Raw genomic sequence first — 19,328 nt, 5'->3', positions numbered from 1 at the left:
TAGAGCAGAAGATGGCCAAGGAGAGATGCCTCAAAAAGTCTTTTCAAGATAGTCTTGAAGATATAAAGAAACAAATAAAAGAGAAAAGGAGTAAAAATTTGACAGAGATTAAACGGAAGTCTTTGATCGTTGCGCCATGCCAAGCAATCAGTAAGAGACTTTCATGCTTCCTGTACATCACTTTTTAAGATTAGATTTAATTACCGATAAAAAAATGTTTGTTTTCTTTTAGCCAACACTTCCAAAGTGCTAAGCTATGAAGACAACAACAGAATGTTAGCCTTAGCTTTGGAAAATGAAAAGTCCAAATTGAAAGAAGCCCACGATGTCATCTTAAAGCTGAGGAGAGAATGTTACTTCCTCAGCTATCAGCTGTACACACTGAAAAATAAACTTATGTCACAACAGACAGAAGAACCTGCTCAGGTATTTTCATCGGGAAGGCTGGATTTCTTAGGAAGAAAATGTTAAAGCCTTAAATTAGCAATTTAGAGCAGTCGTATTTTTCACCTTAACTGTACTGATGGCTCTGTTATTCGTGAGTTGGTCAGAACGCCTTTTCTCAGTGCTCTAGCCCCGTAGTTGCGTGTGGCCAGTTAAGAATGCTTCAAGCATGCTGGTGACACTCCTATGACTTGCTTCCGAAAGAGTGCAGCAAGACAAGGCATAAAAGAAATAGTTTAGCTTCTTGCATGGCCAGGCCCTTCGAACGGTCAGCAAAGTGAGTCAGAGGGAGGGCAGGTGAGCTGAAGGCCTGGGAGCAGTGGTGGACGCCAAGTGGTGCAGAAGTGCTGGTCAGTGCCGTCAGTCTTAGCTCTCCTGTGTGGCTCCGCTACACCAGTGGGGTCATTTAAGGACTGCCTTAATTGGGGAGACGAGAAGGAGGTGAGTACTTTATGGAGAATCATTTTTACCTACTAGTTGGCTAAGTTAGGACAGATCAGTTCAGTCGCTCAGTTGTGTCCAACTCTGCAACACCATGAACCGCAACTCGCCAGGCCTTCCTGTCCATCACCAACTGCCGGAGTCTACCCAAACCCATGTCCATCGAGTCAGTGATGCCATCCAACCATCTTATCCTCTGTCATCCCCTTCTCCCGCCTTCAATCTTTCCCAGCATCAGGGTCTTTTCCAATGAATCAATTCTTCACATCAGGTGGCCAGAGTACAGGAGTTTCAGCTTCAGCATCAGTCCCTCCAGTGAATATTCAGGACTGATTTCCTTCAGGACAACTATACATTAACTGCCAAACAAGAAATATCTTTACATTTTGCTGTCAGCTTTTTAATCTGATTCTGTTTGTGTCCAGGGATGTTTAGAAAGGCCAGCTAAAACAACACACGGAGAAAGTTTGGTTTAGGATCTTCTCTGGGTCAGTCTCTCCTCTCATCTTCCTAAAGGCCACTGCCAGGGAAACTCCATGGGGCAGAGAAAGAAGTCATGTGGAAACACTTAGGTGTCCGTCTGTTTGCCATACCAGTGAAGACAGCTGTGCTGGCACCTAGGGCAGCAGAAGCCGGAGCCTAGTGCTTAGGGTGGGGGGCGGGCTCAAGAGAGGAGTTAAGTCCTCTCTCCACCTAGAGGAGGGGTCAGTGAAAGGGTTCTTGCTTCCCTGCAGCTAAGGTGACTCCATGTCTCTTCTGTGCATAATACATAGAATGTATACACACACATGCAATATATGCATTGTAGTGTGATAGAGAATCACCTGTAAAGATTAGATTTTTTTTTCTTTTTAGCCTTTGTGTAAGGGTTAGATTATTAAAAAAAAAATTTTTTTTTCCCTCAAAATGTAATCTTTCCTAATTTTTTTTCTTGTTTGGTCAACTAGTGAGGAAAAACATTTCTCCAAAGACATTTGAATCTTCCTCTTCCCTTTTCAGATTTTTGCTGAAATCACACAGAATAGTGTCAAGTGAATATTCAATAAGATAATCACAAAAACTGGTGAAAAATTCTTTTATTATAGACCTTTTGACATTGATCAATGATTTTTTAGTAATAAAAAGCATTAGTTGCTCGGTGAGAGTATTCTTAGCATTTAAAACATCAGTTTGTTTTCTGCCACCTTTGATGTGCCACTTGCTCTCAGCCATCGTCTACTTGTGCGTCCTTGTTTACCAAGTCAGTTTGTAGTGATAGAGAAGCTTAAAATGCTTTAGTAAGAATGTTTTTATTTCTTGACTACCAATAATTATCTTGCCTTTTAAGAATTAATCAGAAAGTACCAATAGCATTTCTTAGGTTTTATTATGGATCTTGTAAAATTTTATATCTCTAAATATCCTCCTTTATTTACCTTCAGTAATGCTAGCTTTAGAACATTAGCTGTATTGATAATCACTGAAAAGTTTTATTAATAGGATTAAATTTCCAGTTTTATTTCTGATGAACAGGTTCAACCTATTCATTATGTCTGTATATTGTCTGTCCAACAAATTTCATAAAACAACTGCACTGCATTGGAATGACTTTTAAGGAATCAGACTGGGCCTCTTGTTTCCCTGACACACATCTATTTATACACATCTGCCTGGGTCTACACTGTCTCGCCTTTTCCTTCTGGTGCCATTGGCCGAAGTGTCTGCTCCTATCCAAGGCCAGTCCCTCCCTGTGTGATCCGATTCCCTTCTTTTCTCCTCCTCTAGGGCTTTGCTCCTGAAAGTTTGCACTCTCATCCAGCGTTTATCTCCCTCTACCCAGTTGTTCCAGTTACGTACCAATGTGCTTTAGCATCTCTCTCACCTTAAGAGGAAAAGAAAAGAAATGGAACCTCTCCTGATCTCAGTCTGCTCTCTCATTTCTCTGCTTCCATTTACAGGAGAACTTTTCCAAGGAGGACAGAGCACTTACTGTCTTCCCTTCCTCAGCTTCCATTCGCATTTGAACTCTGTGTCAGACTTTGACCCCACCATTCTGCTGTCACTGTATATCTGGGTCACCAAAACCTCTGTGTTTCCAAAGTCAGTAACTTTGGCCACTTTGCTTTCTTGTTGGCCTTGAAGTGCTACTGTGGTACAGGGATGGCTCTGCTGGAAGCGCTCTGACGTCAGCTTTCTCACCATCATCATCTCGTCCACCTTTCTGACCGTCCCACGTCTGTCTCTCTTGCTGGCGGCTGCTTCACTCCTAACATCAGCCGCCCTAGACCCGTTGTATCCCGTCCCATAGCCTTAGATGCCGTCTGCCTGCCGCCGGCTTCCAGGTCTGTAGCTCGAGATCTACACACACACGGTTATTGCTTGATACATTCCCTTAGGTATTCTAAAGAATCTCAGACATACTTTGTACAAGGTAGAAGCTCTACTTCTTCCCCCTCCCAAAGATACTGTGGACTTCTGCCGCCCTCTGGAAGTCTCGCTCAGCTCAATAAGGCAGCCCAGCTGCTTGCTCAAGTCAGAACTGCAAGAAGCTTCCCTCTCGCGCACGGTCCCTACCTCCACCCCTCTTCAGTGTGAGCACACTTTGTTACCCCAAAACCTTCTGGGCTGACGCTTCACACTGTAGGATTCAGCCCAGGTGGCCGTGTCTTGCTTGACTGACTGATGCCTTCTCAGCTGCCTATGCCTTTGCCTCCTTTCAGTCCGTGTTTCACATAGTGGTCTCATTGATCTTTTTAAAACTTAGACCATTTTACTTCCCTGCTTAATATTTAAATGACTTCTCGGTGTGTGTCACGGGCCCCCCCGAGCCCCAGCCAGAGCCAACCAGCTGGGCCCAGAAGAGCAGGCCTCCTTTTAGGAGGGCAGCTGCCGTGGGGTCCACACCCAACCTGTGTCACCCACCAAGAGACTGGTCTTTTTCTGGAAAAAAAAGAAAAAGACTTCTCATCACACTTAGACTAAATGCCAAACTCAGGGCCCTCAGGCCCTGCGTCGTCTGGCCCCTGTGTGCCCACCTCCTCCTGGTCTTTCCTGTGACTGTTCCAGCCCCACTGGCCGCCTTTCCTAAACACAGCAAGGGTTTTCCTACATCATGATTGTGCTTTCTATCCCCAGTGCTTCTCCTTCAGGTGCCTGGCTCTTTGCATTTCTTCAGATTTCAGATGAAAGTCATCCCATCTAAAAGCCCTCCAGACATCACTCTGCCATTTCACCCTGAGTAAACGTTTCCTCCACTGCACTTAGGACCACTAGCTTTTCTACGTTTTCTCTCGCTATGCTGGCCTGTAAGCTGTAAGAGGGTAGCACTCACTCTGCTTTCTAGTTATGGATTCAGTTCCTGGAACAGTCCCTGGGACCATGGCAGACCATCAGTACGTACGTAGCTATTGTTGAATAAATGAATGCTTTGTTGTGAATATTTTGGTTGTACCAGTGTTTTCTTTGTTTTAATACATTAACAGAACCTAGAATTATGTCCCTCTGGAATGGACTCCAAAAGTGGAATGGACTCCAATAATGACAGCAACTCCAGAGATTTATTTGTGAAGCATTTACCGTGAGTATCAAACTCATTATTATTAATACCAGTAAATATTTAACTGTGATCCATTTGTGAAAGGAAATTAGCATCATACTGATTCATGTATTTGAAATCTGATACTCTCTCAAGAATGTATTTAAGAAAATTTGATACGTTGAAATTCTGTCCTGTGTAGCCACACCAAAGCTTTCTTCTATTTAGTTACTTTTTGATGTCTAGGGATAAGAAGCTTCTCTTGAAGCTTCATTTGTATTTTTCTTGTATCGTGTTTTTATTCTAAGAATTGGATATTCGAATGTTGGTTATTTTGCCAGTAACACAAATAGTCTGGTTTAGAAAAGAAATCTAATAAACTACCATAGTTAACAAATCGTCACACTGACTTGCTTATCCAGTTTGTTCTGAAATACCATCAGACCTCATATACTCCTTCTCTTGAATTAGGGTACTTTATTTGTTTGCTTATGAATTACTGAAATAAAATTAATTAGTCAAACGCACAGATCTCACAGAGTGCAGTGAGCTGGCCTGATATATACGCCTGTGAACTGAAGCCTGGATTAGAGTGCAGAGCATTGCCATTGCTCTGGCCAGGATTTCTCAGCTGAGCACTGCTGACTGTTTGGACTGGATCATTCTTTGTTGTGGGTGTGGTCCTAAGCACTGTGGGCATTTAGCAGCATCCTCGGCCTCTACCCACCAAATGCCAATAGCAACCCCCTCTAATAGTTGTAAGAACCAAACGTGTGTCTAGACATTGCCAGATATTCTGAGGACCCAGGGGAGAGTGGGCAGGTTAAGTGTCCCCAGGTGAGAGCTCCTGTCATAAACCATTCCTTCATGTCCCTTTTGAGTTTGTGCCTTTGTGACCCTCTCCTTGTGGAAGTAATCACTAATTGATTTCTGTCCCCATATTAATTTTAATCATGAGTAGTTTTTAAACTGTTGAATATTAAGATCTGATGCAGTATTTATGTGATGGCCAAAAAGTAAGATGAGGTAATTGAATTTTTATAAGATTTCCAGAACTGTTATTGATTGGTTGCTATTACTCTGTTTCCACAACTTGTACTTAAGTTTTGACGTCTAGAAGGGTAAATTCTGTATAGAGAAAAAGAATAAAATTAGAATGAAATGGCCATATTAAAGCATAAAAATGGAAATTTCATATTCCATGAACCAAAGGGACAAAATTCTTTAAAGCAAGTGAACTGTGTGAATTCAGAGGAGTCAGTAGGTAAATGCCACAAAAGAATGTTGGACCACAGAAAATCACAGCTTGGCTAATGATACAGTAGGCTCCAGAAGAGGCATCTAACTGAGCTTCTTGCAATGTAGTCTATGCATCAATCTGATTGGCTGTTTCTCCAGTAAAATAAAATGATGAGTTAGGGAAAGTGTTCAGGAGAAACTGTTCAATTTGATGTGTTCCTCCTAGGGGGAGTTGAGTATCAGTCACAACAGACCTGCTTCCATGTCATCATCATAAGTGTTTTTTGGTTTCCTTTGAGACAGAACAGATATACTGATATAGAATGGAATTATGAAATGTTACTAAAAGAAAAAAAACTTTGTAGAAAATCTTAAATTCTTTTATTGCATAACTTTTAAGTTTTTTGTTTTTTATTGGTACTTTCTAAGGCAAGTTCTTGAGGATGCTGACTGTCCAGGACAAAAAGAATCATTCCAAGTGGAAGGTAATTCAGATGAAAATCTAAAAATACTGTTAAGGCACAATGAGATCTTTGAGAACAAGTAGCAATTAAATTTCTCTAATTTTTGTTTTTTTTTTTACCTTTTAAAATCTGCTCATCTGGTATTCTGCTCAAAGCAAATATCTATCTATTTTACACAGAATAACAAAAGAGTTTTAAAATCCATCCATTTTTATTTTTCCAAATCTGTAGTCAGAAACCTTGGTTACAACTGTGGCTGCAGTTTACTGAGCCTACTATGTGTTACACTCTGTTGGGCACTTAACATACATTTTCTTACTTAACCCTTGTAACAACCTTGGAATATATAGGTACAGACAGTCAAAAGGAAGTAAATAGTAAGCTCCCCAGATTTTTATTCATTTCGAGTAAATGGAAAACTACAGAAAGAATCTTCATTAGTTCCATTTTTAACTTTGAATTCTAACATTCTTAATTTAAATTTCCATAAAGTGAACGTGTTTTTCTCATTTATTTTTTTAATTCTCAGAGCCAGTACCTACTGTTTCTCAAGACAGACCAGGATTTGATTTGGATTCAAGTGAAGATAAGTCAACTGATATTGTCTTACCTAGAACTATATCTCTCCGTCGTGGTTTAAAGAAATACATACACAGTCCATGTCATACTAGTGCTGTGGACGATTTTGGAATCAGTCATTTGTCAGAGGACTCTCTGGAACTAGAAAGGATTAGATTTGTAGGCCCACCAATAAACACACGGATACCTGAAAATGTAGAACAAAGTGTTTGTCGATACAACAGGAGTCAAGTTTACTTATCACCAAGGCTCATTCACCCAGGACGATCTGCCAAAACCAAGAAAGACGTTTATGACTGTAAATCACAACAAACTAAAAGTAAGCACAGAGGTGCCAAAGAAAGAAGAGGAAAAGAGAAAGCCGACAAAAGGGGAAAGTCAGACTCTGTATTGAAGTGTAAAGGGAGCAAAAGTGGAAATAGAACTGTTTCCCAAAAAAAGTTGAATGAAGTTGTCACCTCCTGTGACGCTTACAATTTTAATTTGGAAGAGGGTGTTCACCTTACTCCTTTCCGGCAAAAAGTGTGCAATGATGCTACAAGAGAAGAAACCAACAATGACTCTGAAGTGAGCGTCTGTGAATCAAGCTGTTCAGGAGATGATTCTGATGACCTCTATGTTCCCACATGCAAGTCCAGTCCAGATCTCAGCAGTGAATCAGCCAGGAGTCCGGTCCCCAGGCCTCGGCCTAAACGAGCACTGAGACGTGGGGGCTCTGAGACAACGGAGACGCCTCCTGGTAAGTGATTTACTTGCTGGCCTGCACTCTTGATGTTTATGATAAAGGATCACTCCTGGTACTTACATACTAGCATTTGCCATCTGCTTCTCTGGAGGAGGTTATAGACTTACCATCTGTCTCTTTGGGGAAAATTAAATAGTGGGGGACTGGAGGTGCAAACCACAGTGTGTTGCTTTGACATACTTTAAGCTAATTTAAATCCTCTTTAAGAACAAACAGTACTTGTCATGGAGAAAGTGTTTTCACTTTGAGTAAATGAAACCTTCCAAAGCAGGGAAAGTTGTGGAGTTAGGTTGAATTTAAATGCCTATTATGCACTCCCCCAAAACATCCCCCTGAAAATGAAATTGAAATTAAATCCAGCAACCTGTAATTTTAATGACTTTGCTCTATCGTCAACTTGACAGGATCCAGAATTTAAAATAATTTTCTATTTAGTGAAGGTGGCCCAATAAGATCAAGAAAACCTTTTCCTTAATTCCTTAGTAGTATTTTATAAGACGTGTAAAACATTTAAAAACTGTGGCTTAGAAAATCTTGCTTTTTTTGGTTAGATCAGAAAGTAGCCCAGCTATTGACAATACAGCCTGCTGCTGCCCACAGAGAGTCTCATCTGGGAACTATATTAATAGTTACTGTGTGAACATAAACAGGCAAGTTTTATCATTCTCAAAATGCTGTTGTGCTAGCTCATTTGATCCCCATGACAGCACTGTTAGGATTGTTATGATGGTGTTAGTCAATTATATCTGACTCTTTGTGACCCTGTGAATTGTAGCCCACCAGACTCCTCTATCCATGGGATTCTCCAGGAAAGAATACTGAAGTGGGTTGCCATTCCCTTCTCCAAGGGATCTTCCCTATGGAGGGATCCAACCCAGGTCTCCTACATTGCAGGCGGATTCTTTACTGTCTGGGCCACCAAGGAAGCCTCTGGTTAGGTGGTGAAAAGTCAAAGTCGCTCAGTCGTGTCTGACTCTTTGTGACCCCATGGACTCCATGGAGTTCTTCAGGCCAGAATACTGGAGTGGGTAGCTGTTCCCTTCTCCAGGGGATCTTCCCAACCCAGGGATTGCACCCAGGTCTCCTGCACTGCAGGCAGATTCTTTACCAGCTCAGCCACCAGGGAAGCCCAGTTAGGTGCTTCAGTTCAGTTCAGTAGCTCAGTGGTATCCAACTCTTTGCGACCCCATGGACTGTAGCAAGCCAGGCCTCCCTGTTCATCACCAACTCCTGGAGTTCACTCAGACTCCTATCTGTTGAGTCTGTGATGCCATCCAACTATCTCATCCTCTGTTGTCCCCTTCTCCGCCTTCAATCTTTCCCAGCATCAGGGTCTTTTCCAGTGAGTCAGTTCTTCGCATCAGGTGGCCAAAGTATTGGAGCTTCAGTCTCAGCCTCAGTCCTTCCAATGAAGATTCAGGGTTGATCTCCTTTAGGATGGACTGGTTGGATGTCCTTGCAGTCCAAGGGACTCTCAACACTCTTCTCCAACACCACAGTTCAAAAGCATCAATTCTTCAGCACTCAGCTTTCTTTATAGTCCAACTCTCACATCCATACGTGACCACTGGAAAAACCATAGCCTTGACGAGATGGACCTTTGTTGGCAAAGTAATGTCTCTGCTTTTTAATAGGCTGTCTAGGTTGGTCATAACTTTTCTTCCAAGGAGTAAGCGTCTTTTAATTTCACGGCTACAGTCGCCATCTGCAGTGATTTTGGAGCCCCAAAAAATAAAGTCAGCCACTGTTTCCACTGTTTTCCCATTGGTAGCATGCAAATATCTCTTTTAAGAAGTATGCTGTAACGATTTTAGAGTAAATCAAACAAGACTGGCCGAATGTTGATAATTATTGAAGCTGAGTAAATGGGGGCTCATACTGTTGTCTCCATCTTTGTGTACTTAAATTTTCATAAGTTTTTAAAGGAAAAAAAAGCACTAATGTTAACTCAGTTTGGTCCCCAGACCTTCAGCATCACCTGGAAACTTCTTAGAAAAGCAGAATCTCATGCCATACCCCACATCCTTGAATCATAATCTGTATCTTTTTAACAAATTTCCTGGAAGATTGATATACGGGTAAAAGTTTTAGAAGCTTTATTCCAGAACATAGCAACTGATCTGATGTTGTTTAACCATAGTTTCCAAACCAAAAGTTGGAATAATTAGTATAATACAATTTGTTTATGTAGAGACAAGAAAGGCAGAATGTCTGAAACCCAGGTAGCCTGAACAATGATCATTAAACATAAAATCACTTTACAGTTAAAGTTCAGTTTTTCCTGGGAAAGCGTTTGCTTTTTAAAGCAATTTTAAGAGATTATTTGCATTGTAGTGTCTCACTGTGTGCTGGGTACCTGTCTCTCAATATAGATGTAGCTCCAGGTAGAATAACTTGGATGTTTCTTATAGGAAAAACTTCGGGTAACTTTTTAATCTTCCAGCTTTATTAGCACACATGCATGCTCAGTCGTCTTCAACTCTGTGGCCCCGTGGACTGTGGCCCGCCAGTCTTCCCTGTCCTGGGATTCTCCCGGCAGGAATACTGGAATGGGTTGCCGTTTCTTCCTCCAGGGGATACCCAGGGGTCGAACCCACATCTCCTACCTGGGCAGGTGGATTCTTTACTCCTAGCACCAGCTGGAAAGCTTTACTAGAGGGAACCCCGTTTCTCCTGGTTTACACAGAGACCATGACTTAGAATTCTGTTTTATTTAGTATTTGGTTGGCCAAAAAGTTCACTTGGGTTTTTCCGTTCACACTGTGTGGAGAATAGAATGCACTTCAGTGGCTTTCTGAGACTGTAAGAAGTCAGTTGGTGATAACCTTTGGAGTTAGAAGGGACTGAGACCTGGATAATTCTAAAGAATAAGGTGTGACTCAGTGAAGTTGCATAGTTGAAACTAATTCATTGTGCCCCAGCTATCATGGAGGAATCTTCTTTTTTTTCTTTAAATTTTTAAGAACTTTTAGTAAGCTATTGTTCTAGTAAATTCTTCACAGCCACAATAATTATTTCAGTGTTATACTGAGAGGAAAAGATGAGCAAGTTTCTTAAACCTATACTATAAAATGCTGGCTTTTGTGTATTTAAAGTTTTTTCACTGAAGAGACTTGCTTTACAGTATTGTACTGGTTTCTGCCACACATCAGCATGAGTCACCCACAGGTGTGCGCATGGCCCCCTCGCGTGCGCACCTCTCAGCCCACCCCACCTGCTAGGTTGCGGAGAGCACTGGCGCCGCGCTCTGTCCACACGTGCTGATGTGCGTCTCCCTGCCGCTCTCAGCTCCTCCCACACCGCCCACAAGCGTGTACTCTAGGTCTGTCTCCATCGCTGCCCTGCAAATAAGTTGACCAGTACCACCCTTCTAGATTCCATACACGTGTGTCAGTATACAATATCTTTCTTAGGTCACTCTGTACACTAGGCTCTAAGTTCAACCACATCATTAACTGACTCAAATGTGTCCTATTTTAAGGCTGAGTAACTTTCAATGGTATCGGTCAGTTCAGTTCAGTTGTGTCCAACTCTTTGCACCCCCACGAATTGCAGCACACCGGGCTTCCCTGTCCATCACCATCTCCTGGAGTTTACCCAAACCCATGTCCATCAAGTTGGTGATGCCATCCAGCCATCTCATCCTCTGTTGTCCCCTTCTCCTCCTGCCCCTAATCCCTCCCAGCATCACAGTCTTTTCCAGTGAGTCAACTCTTTGCATGAGCTGGCCAAAGTATTGGAGTTACAGCTTTAGCATCAGTCCTTCCAAGGAACACCCAGGACTGATCTCCTTTAGAATGGACTGGTTGGATCTCCTTGCAGTCCAAGGGACTCTCAAGAGTCTTCTCCAACACCACAGTTCAAAAGCATCAATTCTTCGGCGATCAGCTTTCTTTATAGTACAACTCTCACATCCATACATGACCACGGGAAAAACCATAGCCTTGACTAGACGGACCTTTGTTGGCAAAGTAATGTCTCTGCTTTTTAATATGCTGTCTAGTTTGTCATAGCTTTCCTTCCAAGGAGTAAGCGTCTTTTAATTTCATGGCTGCAGTCACCATCTGCAGTGATTTTGGAGCCCCCCAAAATAAAGTCTGACACTGTTTCCACTGTTTCCCCATCTATTTCCCATGAAGTGATGGGACCAGATGCCATGATCTTCGTTTTCTGAATGTTGAGCTTTAAGCCAACTTTTTCACTCTCCTCTTTCACTTCCATCAAGAGGCTTTTTAGCTCCTCTTCACTTTCTGCCATAAGGGTGGTGTCATCTGCATATCTGAGGTTATTGATATTTCTCCTGGCAATCTTGATTCCAGCTTGTGCTTCTTCCAGCCCAGTGTTTCTCATGATGTACTCTGCATAGAAGTTAAATAAGCAGGGTGACAGTATCCAGCCTTGACGTACCCCCTTTCCTATTTGGAAACAGTCTGTTGTTCCATGTCCAGTTCTAACTGTTGCTTCCTGACCTGCATACAGGTTTCTCAAGAGGCAGGTCAGGTGGTCTGGTATTCCCATCTCTTTCAGAATTTTCCACAGTTTATTGTGATCCACACAGTCAAAGGCTTTGGCATAGTCAATAAAGCAGAAATAGATGTTTTTCTGGAACTCTCTTGCTTTTTCGATGATCCAGCGGATGTTGGCAATTTGATCTCTGGTTCCTCTGCCTTTTCTAAAACCAGCTTGAACATCTGGAAGTTCATGGTTCACGTATTGCTGAGGCCTGGCTTGGAGAATTTTGAGCATTACTTTACTAGCGTGTGAGATGAGTGCAATTGTGCAGTAGTTTGAGCATTCTTTGGCATTGCCTTTCTTTGGGATTGGAGTGAAAACTGACCTTTTCCAGTCCTGTGGCCACTGCTGAGTTTTCCAAATTTGCTGGCATATTGAGTGCAGCACTTTCACAGGATCATCTTGTACCACAATTTCTGTATCCATTCATCTGTTGATGAACATCTAGGCTGCTTCCATGTCCCAGCTACTGCAGAAAGTGCTGTGGTGAACACTGGGGTGCATGCATCTCTTTCCCAATCACGGTTTCCTCAGGGTATAGCCCACTAGTGGGATTGCTGGATCATGTGGTAGCTCTATCCCTAGTTTTTAAAGCAGGCTCCATACTGCTCTTTGTATGTGGCTGTGTAAGGTTACATTCCCAACAGTGCAAGAGGGTTCCCTTTTCTCCACATCTCTGCAGAATGTATTGGTTATAGATTTTTTAATGATGGCCTTTCTGCCTGGCGTGCAGTGGTACCGCACTCTGATCATGAGCATGTCGAGAATCTTCTTGGGCGTTTGCTGGCCATCTGTTTATATCGTCTTTAGAGGAAAGTCTGTTTACGTCTTCTGTTTTTCTGGTATTGAGCTGTGTGAGCTGCTTGTATATTTTGCAGATTAATCCTTTGTCAGTTTTGTTTGCAATTATTTTTTTTCATTCTGAGGGTTGTCTTTTAATCTTGTTTATCGTTTCCATTGCTATGCCCTTCAGAGGGCTTCCCTGGTAGCTCAGCTGGTAAAGAATCCTCCTGCAATGCAGGTGACCCTGGTTTGATTCCTGGGTCAGAAAGATCGCCTGGAGAAGGGATAGGCTACATCCTCCAGGATTCTTGGGCTTCCCTGGTGGCTCAGCTGGTGAAGAATCTGCCTGCAGTACAGGAGACCTGGGTTAGGAAGATCCCCTGGAGAAGGGAATGGTTACCCACTCCAGTATTCTGGCCTGGAGAACTCTATGGGGTCACAAAGAGTCGGACACAACTGAGTGACTCACTTTGCTGTGCAAAAGCTTTTAAGTTTTATTAAGCCCCATTTGTTTCCTTTTGTTTTTATTTCCATTACTCTGGGAAGTGGGTCACAGAGGATCTTGCTGTGATGTATGTCAATGAGTGTACTGCCTATATTTTCCTCTAAGAGCTTTATACTTTGTGGCCTTATATTTAAATCTTTAATCTATTTTGAGTGTATTTTATTTGTATGGTATTAGAAGGGCTTCTCTGGTGGCTCAGACAAAAGAATCTGCCTGCAAGCTGAGAAACCTGGATTTGATCCCTGTGTCAGGGAGATCCTCTGGAGAAGGAAACGGCAATCCACTCCAGTATGCTTGCCTGGAGAATCCCATGGACAGATGGTATTAGAAGGTGTTCTAGTTTCATTCTTTGACATGTCGCTGTCAGGTTTTCCCAGCACCACTTGTTGAAGAGGCTGTCTTTTCTCTATTGTGTATTCTTGCCTCCTTTGTCAAAAAAAGGTACCCATGGGTGCGTAGGTTTGACTGAACTGAACTGACTGACCGTATTGGCTTGATGACTGTAGTTTTGTAGTATAGTCTGAAGTCAAGAAGGTTGATTCTTCCAGCTCCATTCTTCTTTCTCAAGATCGCTTTGGCTATTTGGGGACTTTTGTGTTTCCATATAAATTATGAAATTTTCTGTTCTGTGAAAAATAAAAATGGTAGTTCAGTTCAGTCGCTCAGTTGTGTTGGACTCTTTGCAACCCCATGAATCGCAACACGCCAGGCCTCCCTGTCCATCCCTGTCCCAGAGTTCACTCTGACTCACGTCCATCGAGTCCATGATGCCATCCAGCCATCTCATGCTTTGTCGTCCCCTTCTCCTCCTGCCCCCAATCCCTCCCAGCATCAGAGTCTTTTCCAATGAGTCAACTCTTCGCATGAGGTGGCCAAAGTCCTGGAGTTTCAGCTTTAGCATCATTCCTTCCAAAGGAATCCCAGGGCTGATCTCCTTCAGAATGGACTGGTTGGATCTCCTTGCAGTCCAAGGGACTCTCAAGAGTCTTCTCCAACACCACAGCTCAAAAGCATCAATTCTTTGGCACTCAGCCTTTTTCACAGTCCAACTCTCACATCCATACATGACCACAGGAAAAACCATAGCCTTGACTAGACGGACCTTTGTTGGCAAAGTAATGCCTCTGCTTTTTAATATGCTGTCTAGTTTGTCATAGCTTTCCTTCCAAGGAGTAAGCGTCTTTTAATTTCATGGCTTCAGTCACCATCTGCAGTGATTTTGCAGCCCCCCAAAATAAAGTCTGACACTGTTTCCACTGTTTCCCCATCTATTTCCCATGAAGTGATGGGACCAGATGCCATGATCTTCGTTTTCTGAATGTTGAGCTTTAAGCCAACTTTTTCGCTGTCCTCTTTCACTCTCATCAAGAGGCTTTTTAGTTCCTCTTCACTTTCTGCCATAAGGGTGGTGTCATCTGCATATCTGAGGTTATTGATATTTCTCCCGGCAATCTTGATTCCAGTTTGTGCTTCTTCCAGTCCATTTCTCATGATGTACTCTGCATAGAAGTTAAATAAGCAGGGTGACAATATACAGCCTTGACGTACTCCTTTTCCTATTTGGAACCAGTCTGTTATTCCATGTCCACTTCTAACCGTTGCTTCCTGATCTGCATACAGATTTCTCAAGAGGCAGGTCAGGTGGTCTGGTATTCCCATCTCTTTCAGAATTTTCCACAGTTTATTGTGATCCACACAGTCAAAGGCTTTGGCATAGTCAATAAAGCAGAAATAGATGTTTTTCTGGAACTCTCTTGCTTTTTCGATGATCCAGTGGACGTTGGCAATTTGATCTCTGGTTCCTCTGCCTTTTCTAAAACCAGCTTGAACATCTGGAAGTTCACAGTTCACGTATTGCTGAAGAATTTTGAGCATTGCTTTACTAGCGTGTGAGATGAGTACAATTGTGCGGTAGTTTGAGCATTCTTTGGCATGGCCTTTCTTTGGGATTGGAATGAAAACTGACCTTTCCAGTCCTGTGGCCACTGCTGAGTTTTCCAAATTTGCTGGCATATTGAGTGCAGCACTTTCACAGCATCATCTTTCAGGATTTGAAACAGCTCAACTGGAATGCCATCACCTCCACTAGCTTTGTTCGTAGTGATGCTTCCTAAGACCCACTTGACTTCACATTCCAGATGTCTGGCTCTAGGTGAGTGATCACACCATCGTGATTATCCGGGTCGTGAAGATCTGTTTTATACAGTTCTTCTGTGTATTCTTGCCAGCTCTTCTTAATATCTTCTGCTTCTGTTAGGTCCATACCATTTCTGTCCTTGATTGAGCCTATCTTTTCATGAAATGTTCCCTTGGTATCTCTGATTTTCTTGAAGAGATCTCTAGTTTTCCCATTCTGTTGTTTTCCTCTATTTCTTTGCATTGATCGCTGAAGAAGGCTTTCTTATCTCCTCTTGCTATTCTGTGGAACTCTGCATTCAGATGCTTATATCTTTGCTTTTCTCCTTTGCTTTTTGCCCCTTTTCTTTTCGCAGCTATTTGTAAGGCCTCCCCAGACAGCCATTTTGCTTTTTTGCATTTCTTTTCCATGGGGATGGTCTTGATCCCTTCCATAGTTCATCAGGCACTCTTTCTATCAGATCTAGGCCCTTAAATCTATTTCTCACTTCCACTGTATAATCATAAGGGATTTGATTTAGGTCATACCTGAATGGTCTAGCGGTTTTCCCTACTTTCTTCAATTTAAGTCTGAATTTGGCAATAAGGAGTTCATGATCTGAGCCACAGTCAGCTCCCAGTCTTGTTTTTGTTGACTGTATATAGCTTCTCCATCTTTGGCTGTAAAGAATATAATCTCTGATTTCAGTGTTGACCATCTGGTGATGTCCATGTGTAGAGTCTTCTCTTGTGTTGTTGGAAGAGGGTGTTTGCTATGACCAGTGCCTTCTCTTGGCAAAACTCATTTAGTCTTTGCCCTGCTTCATTCCGCATTCCAAGGCCAAATTTGCCTGTTACTCCAGGTGTTTCTTGACTTCCTACTTTTGCATTCCTGTCCCCTATGAAAAGGACATCTTTTTTGGGTGTTAGTTTTAAAGGGTCCTGTAGGTCTTCATAGAACTGTTCAACTTCAGCTTCTTCAGCGTTACTGGTTGGGACATAGGCTCGGATCACCGTGGGTAGTATAGTCATTTCTCACAATATTGTTCTTCTAACCCAAGAACAGGCTGTGTCTCTCCATTTGTGTGTGTCATGTTTGATTTCATTCATCAGTGTTATAGTTTTTTGCATAACAGGACTTTTGTTTCCTTAGGTAGGTTTATTCCTCGGTACTCTTTTCGTTGCAGTGGTGAATGGAATTGTTTCCTTAATTTCTCTTTCTGATTTTTCATTGTTAGTGTGTATGAATTCAAGGGATTTCTGTGCTAGTTTTTTATGCTACAACTTTGTATATTCATTGATTAGCTCTAGTAATTTTATGGTGGAATCTTTAGGGTTTTCCATGTATAGTATCATCTCCCTGCAGATAGAGTTTTACTTCTTTTCTCATTTGGGTTTCTTTCTTTTTCCTCTCTGATTGCTGTGGCCAGAACTTCCACAAGTATGTTGAATAATCATGGCGAAAATGGGCAGCCTGTCTCGTTCCCGATATTAGAGGAAATGCTCTCAGTTTCTCACTGTTGAGAATAATGTTTGCTGTGGGTTTGTTGTATATGGCCTTTATTATGTTGAGGTGTGTTCCTTCTAAGCCTGCTTTCTGGAGAGTTTCTTATCGTAAATAGGTTGCCATTTCCTCCTCCAGGGGCTCTTCCCCACCCAGGGATTGAACCTGCATCTCCTGCATTACAGGAGCCACCGGGAAGGCCTGATCCTTTCAAAGTATTGTTGGATTCTGTTTGCCAGAATTTTGTGGAGGAGTTTTGCATCTGTGTTCATCAGTGATATTGGCCTGTGGTTTTCTTTTTCCATGGTATCTTTGTCTGATTTTGGTGTCAGGGTGAGGATGGCCTTGTAGAATGAGTCCTCTGCAGATTTTGGGTGCATTGAAGGTGTGTGACCGCGTGGCTTTAGTCCCTGTCTGTCTGGGTTTTGGAACCGTCCTCAATAAAAGTTGTTTTTGTAGGTGCACTGCCTGAAACTCACCAGTCGCCTCATTTTAGCCTGAAGGATATCACGAATGTCCCTTTGTATCCTGTGATGAAAACCAGAAAGCTCTCTCTTTCTCCAAAGAAGAACGTCGAAAGCCCACCAGTGTCTTTACGTAAACGCCGGTGCACCGCCGCTGTCGTGAACTATAAGGAACCCACGCTCGCTTCGTAAGTATTTGGCTTGTGGGAATTCACTTTTAATGACACACCTGGGAGAGTAAGGTTACAGCGCTTCATTAAAGGGTGAGCTTATTTGAAATACACCATTTTGATGAAACCCTGAAGTGAGAGTATTAGCAGTGGCACGATCTGCAGCACACTGAAGAGTGAGCTAGTGCTGGGGTGCTTATCGCCATGCTTAAGAGTTCTCTTTGCTCTTCCAGGAAGCTGAGGAGAGGGGACCCTTTCACAGATCTGTGTTTCTTGAATTCGCCTATTTTCAAGCAGAAAAAAGATTCCAGACACTGTTCTAAAAAAAAAACGTGAAGCAAGTACAATGAAGCCTGGGTTAGATGCTGTTGAAATTCATCCTACACCCGATTCTGTGGCGCCAAGAGGGAATCTGTAAAAGTATTCAGATGGTTGAACTATTGCTGTAGAATATTCTCTTGACAAGACTATAGATCAAGACCATGTCTTCAAAACTGTGCCAGAAGTGATGTGTCTTCTTAGACCTTTGATACATTTGGTTTATTTTTCTTCTAGCTATAAATTGGACTGAAGCACTATCATAGTTTAGATTTTTTTATATTGCCTAAAATTTAATTGACGTTATCTTATACCAACATTGGGAAATTAGTCATGTTTCTTCAAATTAAGATGTTTTCATTATAAGGCATCTTTTTTGAATGAATTTTTGAAGACAGACTGAAGATCTTTTGAAACTCTTTGTACAGTGTTTGAATAAAATGAACCCTTGTCATTCACAGCAGAGTATGCGCTAAGCTGTTTGTGGGTTCCTTATACCATCGCTGTATTTGATTTTTTCAGACAGAATGTGTATGAGATAGTGATTAGAGAACTGGAGGTTGCTTAGGCTCAGGGACTGGGCAAGCAACTGCCTCTAAACCCACAGCGCTACATGCCTGTTGTTGAAAGCGATGCGTTAGCAAAGCCACAAATCATTGTGTCCTGGCCTGTCAGAATAATGCCTTGTTTAGTCAGAAATGCCAAATGCTAAATGTGTGAAAGCCAAGGCCTTTTTTGTCCATTTGATAAAATTCCTAAGTCCATGGCTGAGGGACACTCCAGTGGCAGAAGTGACGCATGCTCAAACCCGAAGCCGTGAATTCACTCGAGTCAGGGCCTCAGGTGATGTGAAGCCAGTTTGCGACCCAGCCAACCTGGGACCCCGATGTGGAGAGTAGACGGCGGCCCGCGCTGAAGTGGGTCTGGCCTGGTTTAACTGCTCCAGCCTGCCCGGGGAGGATCAGCTGGCTTGGGGTCTCTGCCTCTGCCTGTAAATCCTGGTGTGACTTCATTTCCTCAAGGTTCCTAATTAAAGAATAGAATCTACCTTTCTAAGAAAAAAGTAAATTCAGCGAGAGTTCAGTTCTGAGAGTTTGAAGCTCATGCTTTTATATATGTCTATAAATTCTGATTCGTGTTTAGAGAGCAATAAAGTTTGTATGAGACAGGCACTTGTTCTTTCCGCTCTTTAAATACAGACGCATCCTGTCTCTGGTCGTCTCTGCCTCCAGCCGCCACTGCTCTCGCCCTCCCGGGACGTTTCTCCCCCAAACCTTGGCTTTCCCGTGGTCGTCGCCTCTGTCACAGCGCCATCCTCACGAGTCTCTTCTCTCTCCTCTTCTCACGGGAGCCTCCCTGTCCCAGTGGCAGTGTCTGTCCCAGCCGCCTCTTCAGCCCTGACCTCGAGCTCTCTACTGCACCTCCACGCCCGCCTGCGCTCCGTGCGAGTCAGCCCAGACTTGCCTGCCCCGATGGAGTCACGGGCTCACGTGCCCTACTCTGCCACCAGTCTTCTTTCTCCACTTTGTTT

At 42.7% G+C, this 19,328-nt stretch overlaps 1 protein-coding gene across 3 annotated transcripts; it reads left to right on the top strand.

The window, feature by feature from the left end:
• Nucleotides 1-11: 11 nt before the first annotated feature.
• Nucleotides 12-18,077, top strand: SGO1 (shugoshin 1). 3 transcript variants are annotated; one of them, XM_068982113.1, is made up of 7 exons: nt 12-150; nt 233-426; nt 4,347-4,441; nt 6,068-6,123; nt 6,632-6,682; nt 17,305-17,497; nt 17,713-18,077. In XM_068982113.1, the coding sequence occupies exons 1-7, from the start codon at nt 12-14 to the stop codon at nt 17,813-17,815; spliced, it is 831 nt and encodes a 276-aa protein (XP_068838214.1). In that variant the 3' UTR covers nt 17,816-18,077. The 3 variants fall into 3 exon arrangements, with proteins under 3 accessions (XP_068838214.1, XP_068838205.1, XP_068838221.1); XM_068982104.1 differs by having other exon boundaries at nt 6,632-7,420; XM_068982120.1 differs by lacking the exon at nt 6,632-6,682.
• The last annotated feature ends 1,251 nt before the right edge of the window (nt 18,078-19,328 follow it).

This window comes from Capricornis sumatraensis, chromosome 1 (assembly GCF_032405125.1).
Source record: "Capricornis sumatraensis isolate serow.1 chromosome 1, serow.2, whole genome shotgun sequence".
NCBI lineage: Eukaryota > Metazoa > Chordata > Mammalia > Artiodactyla > Bovidae > Capricornis > Capricornis sumatraensis.
This window is presented reverse-complemented; position numbering and strand designations above follow the sequence as displayed.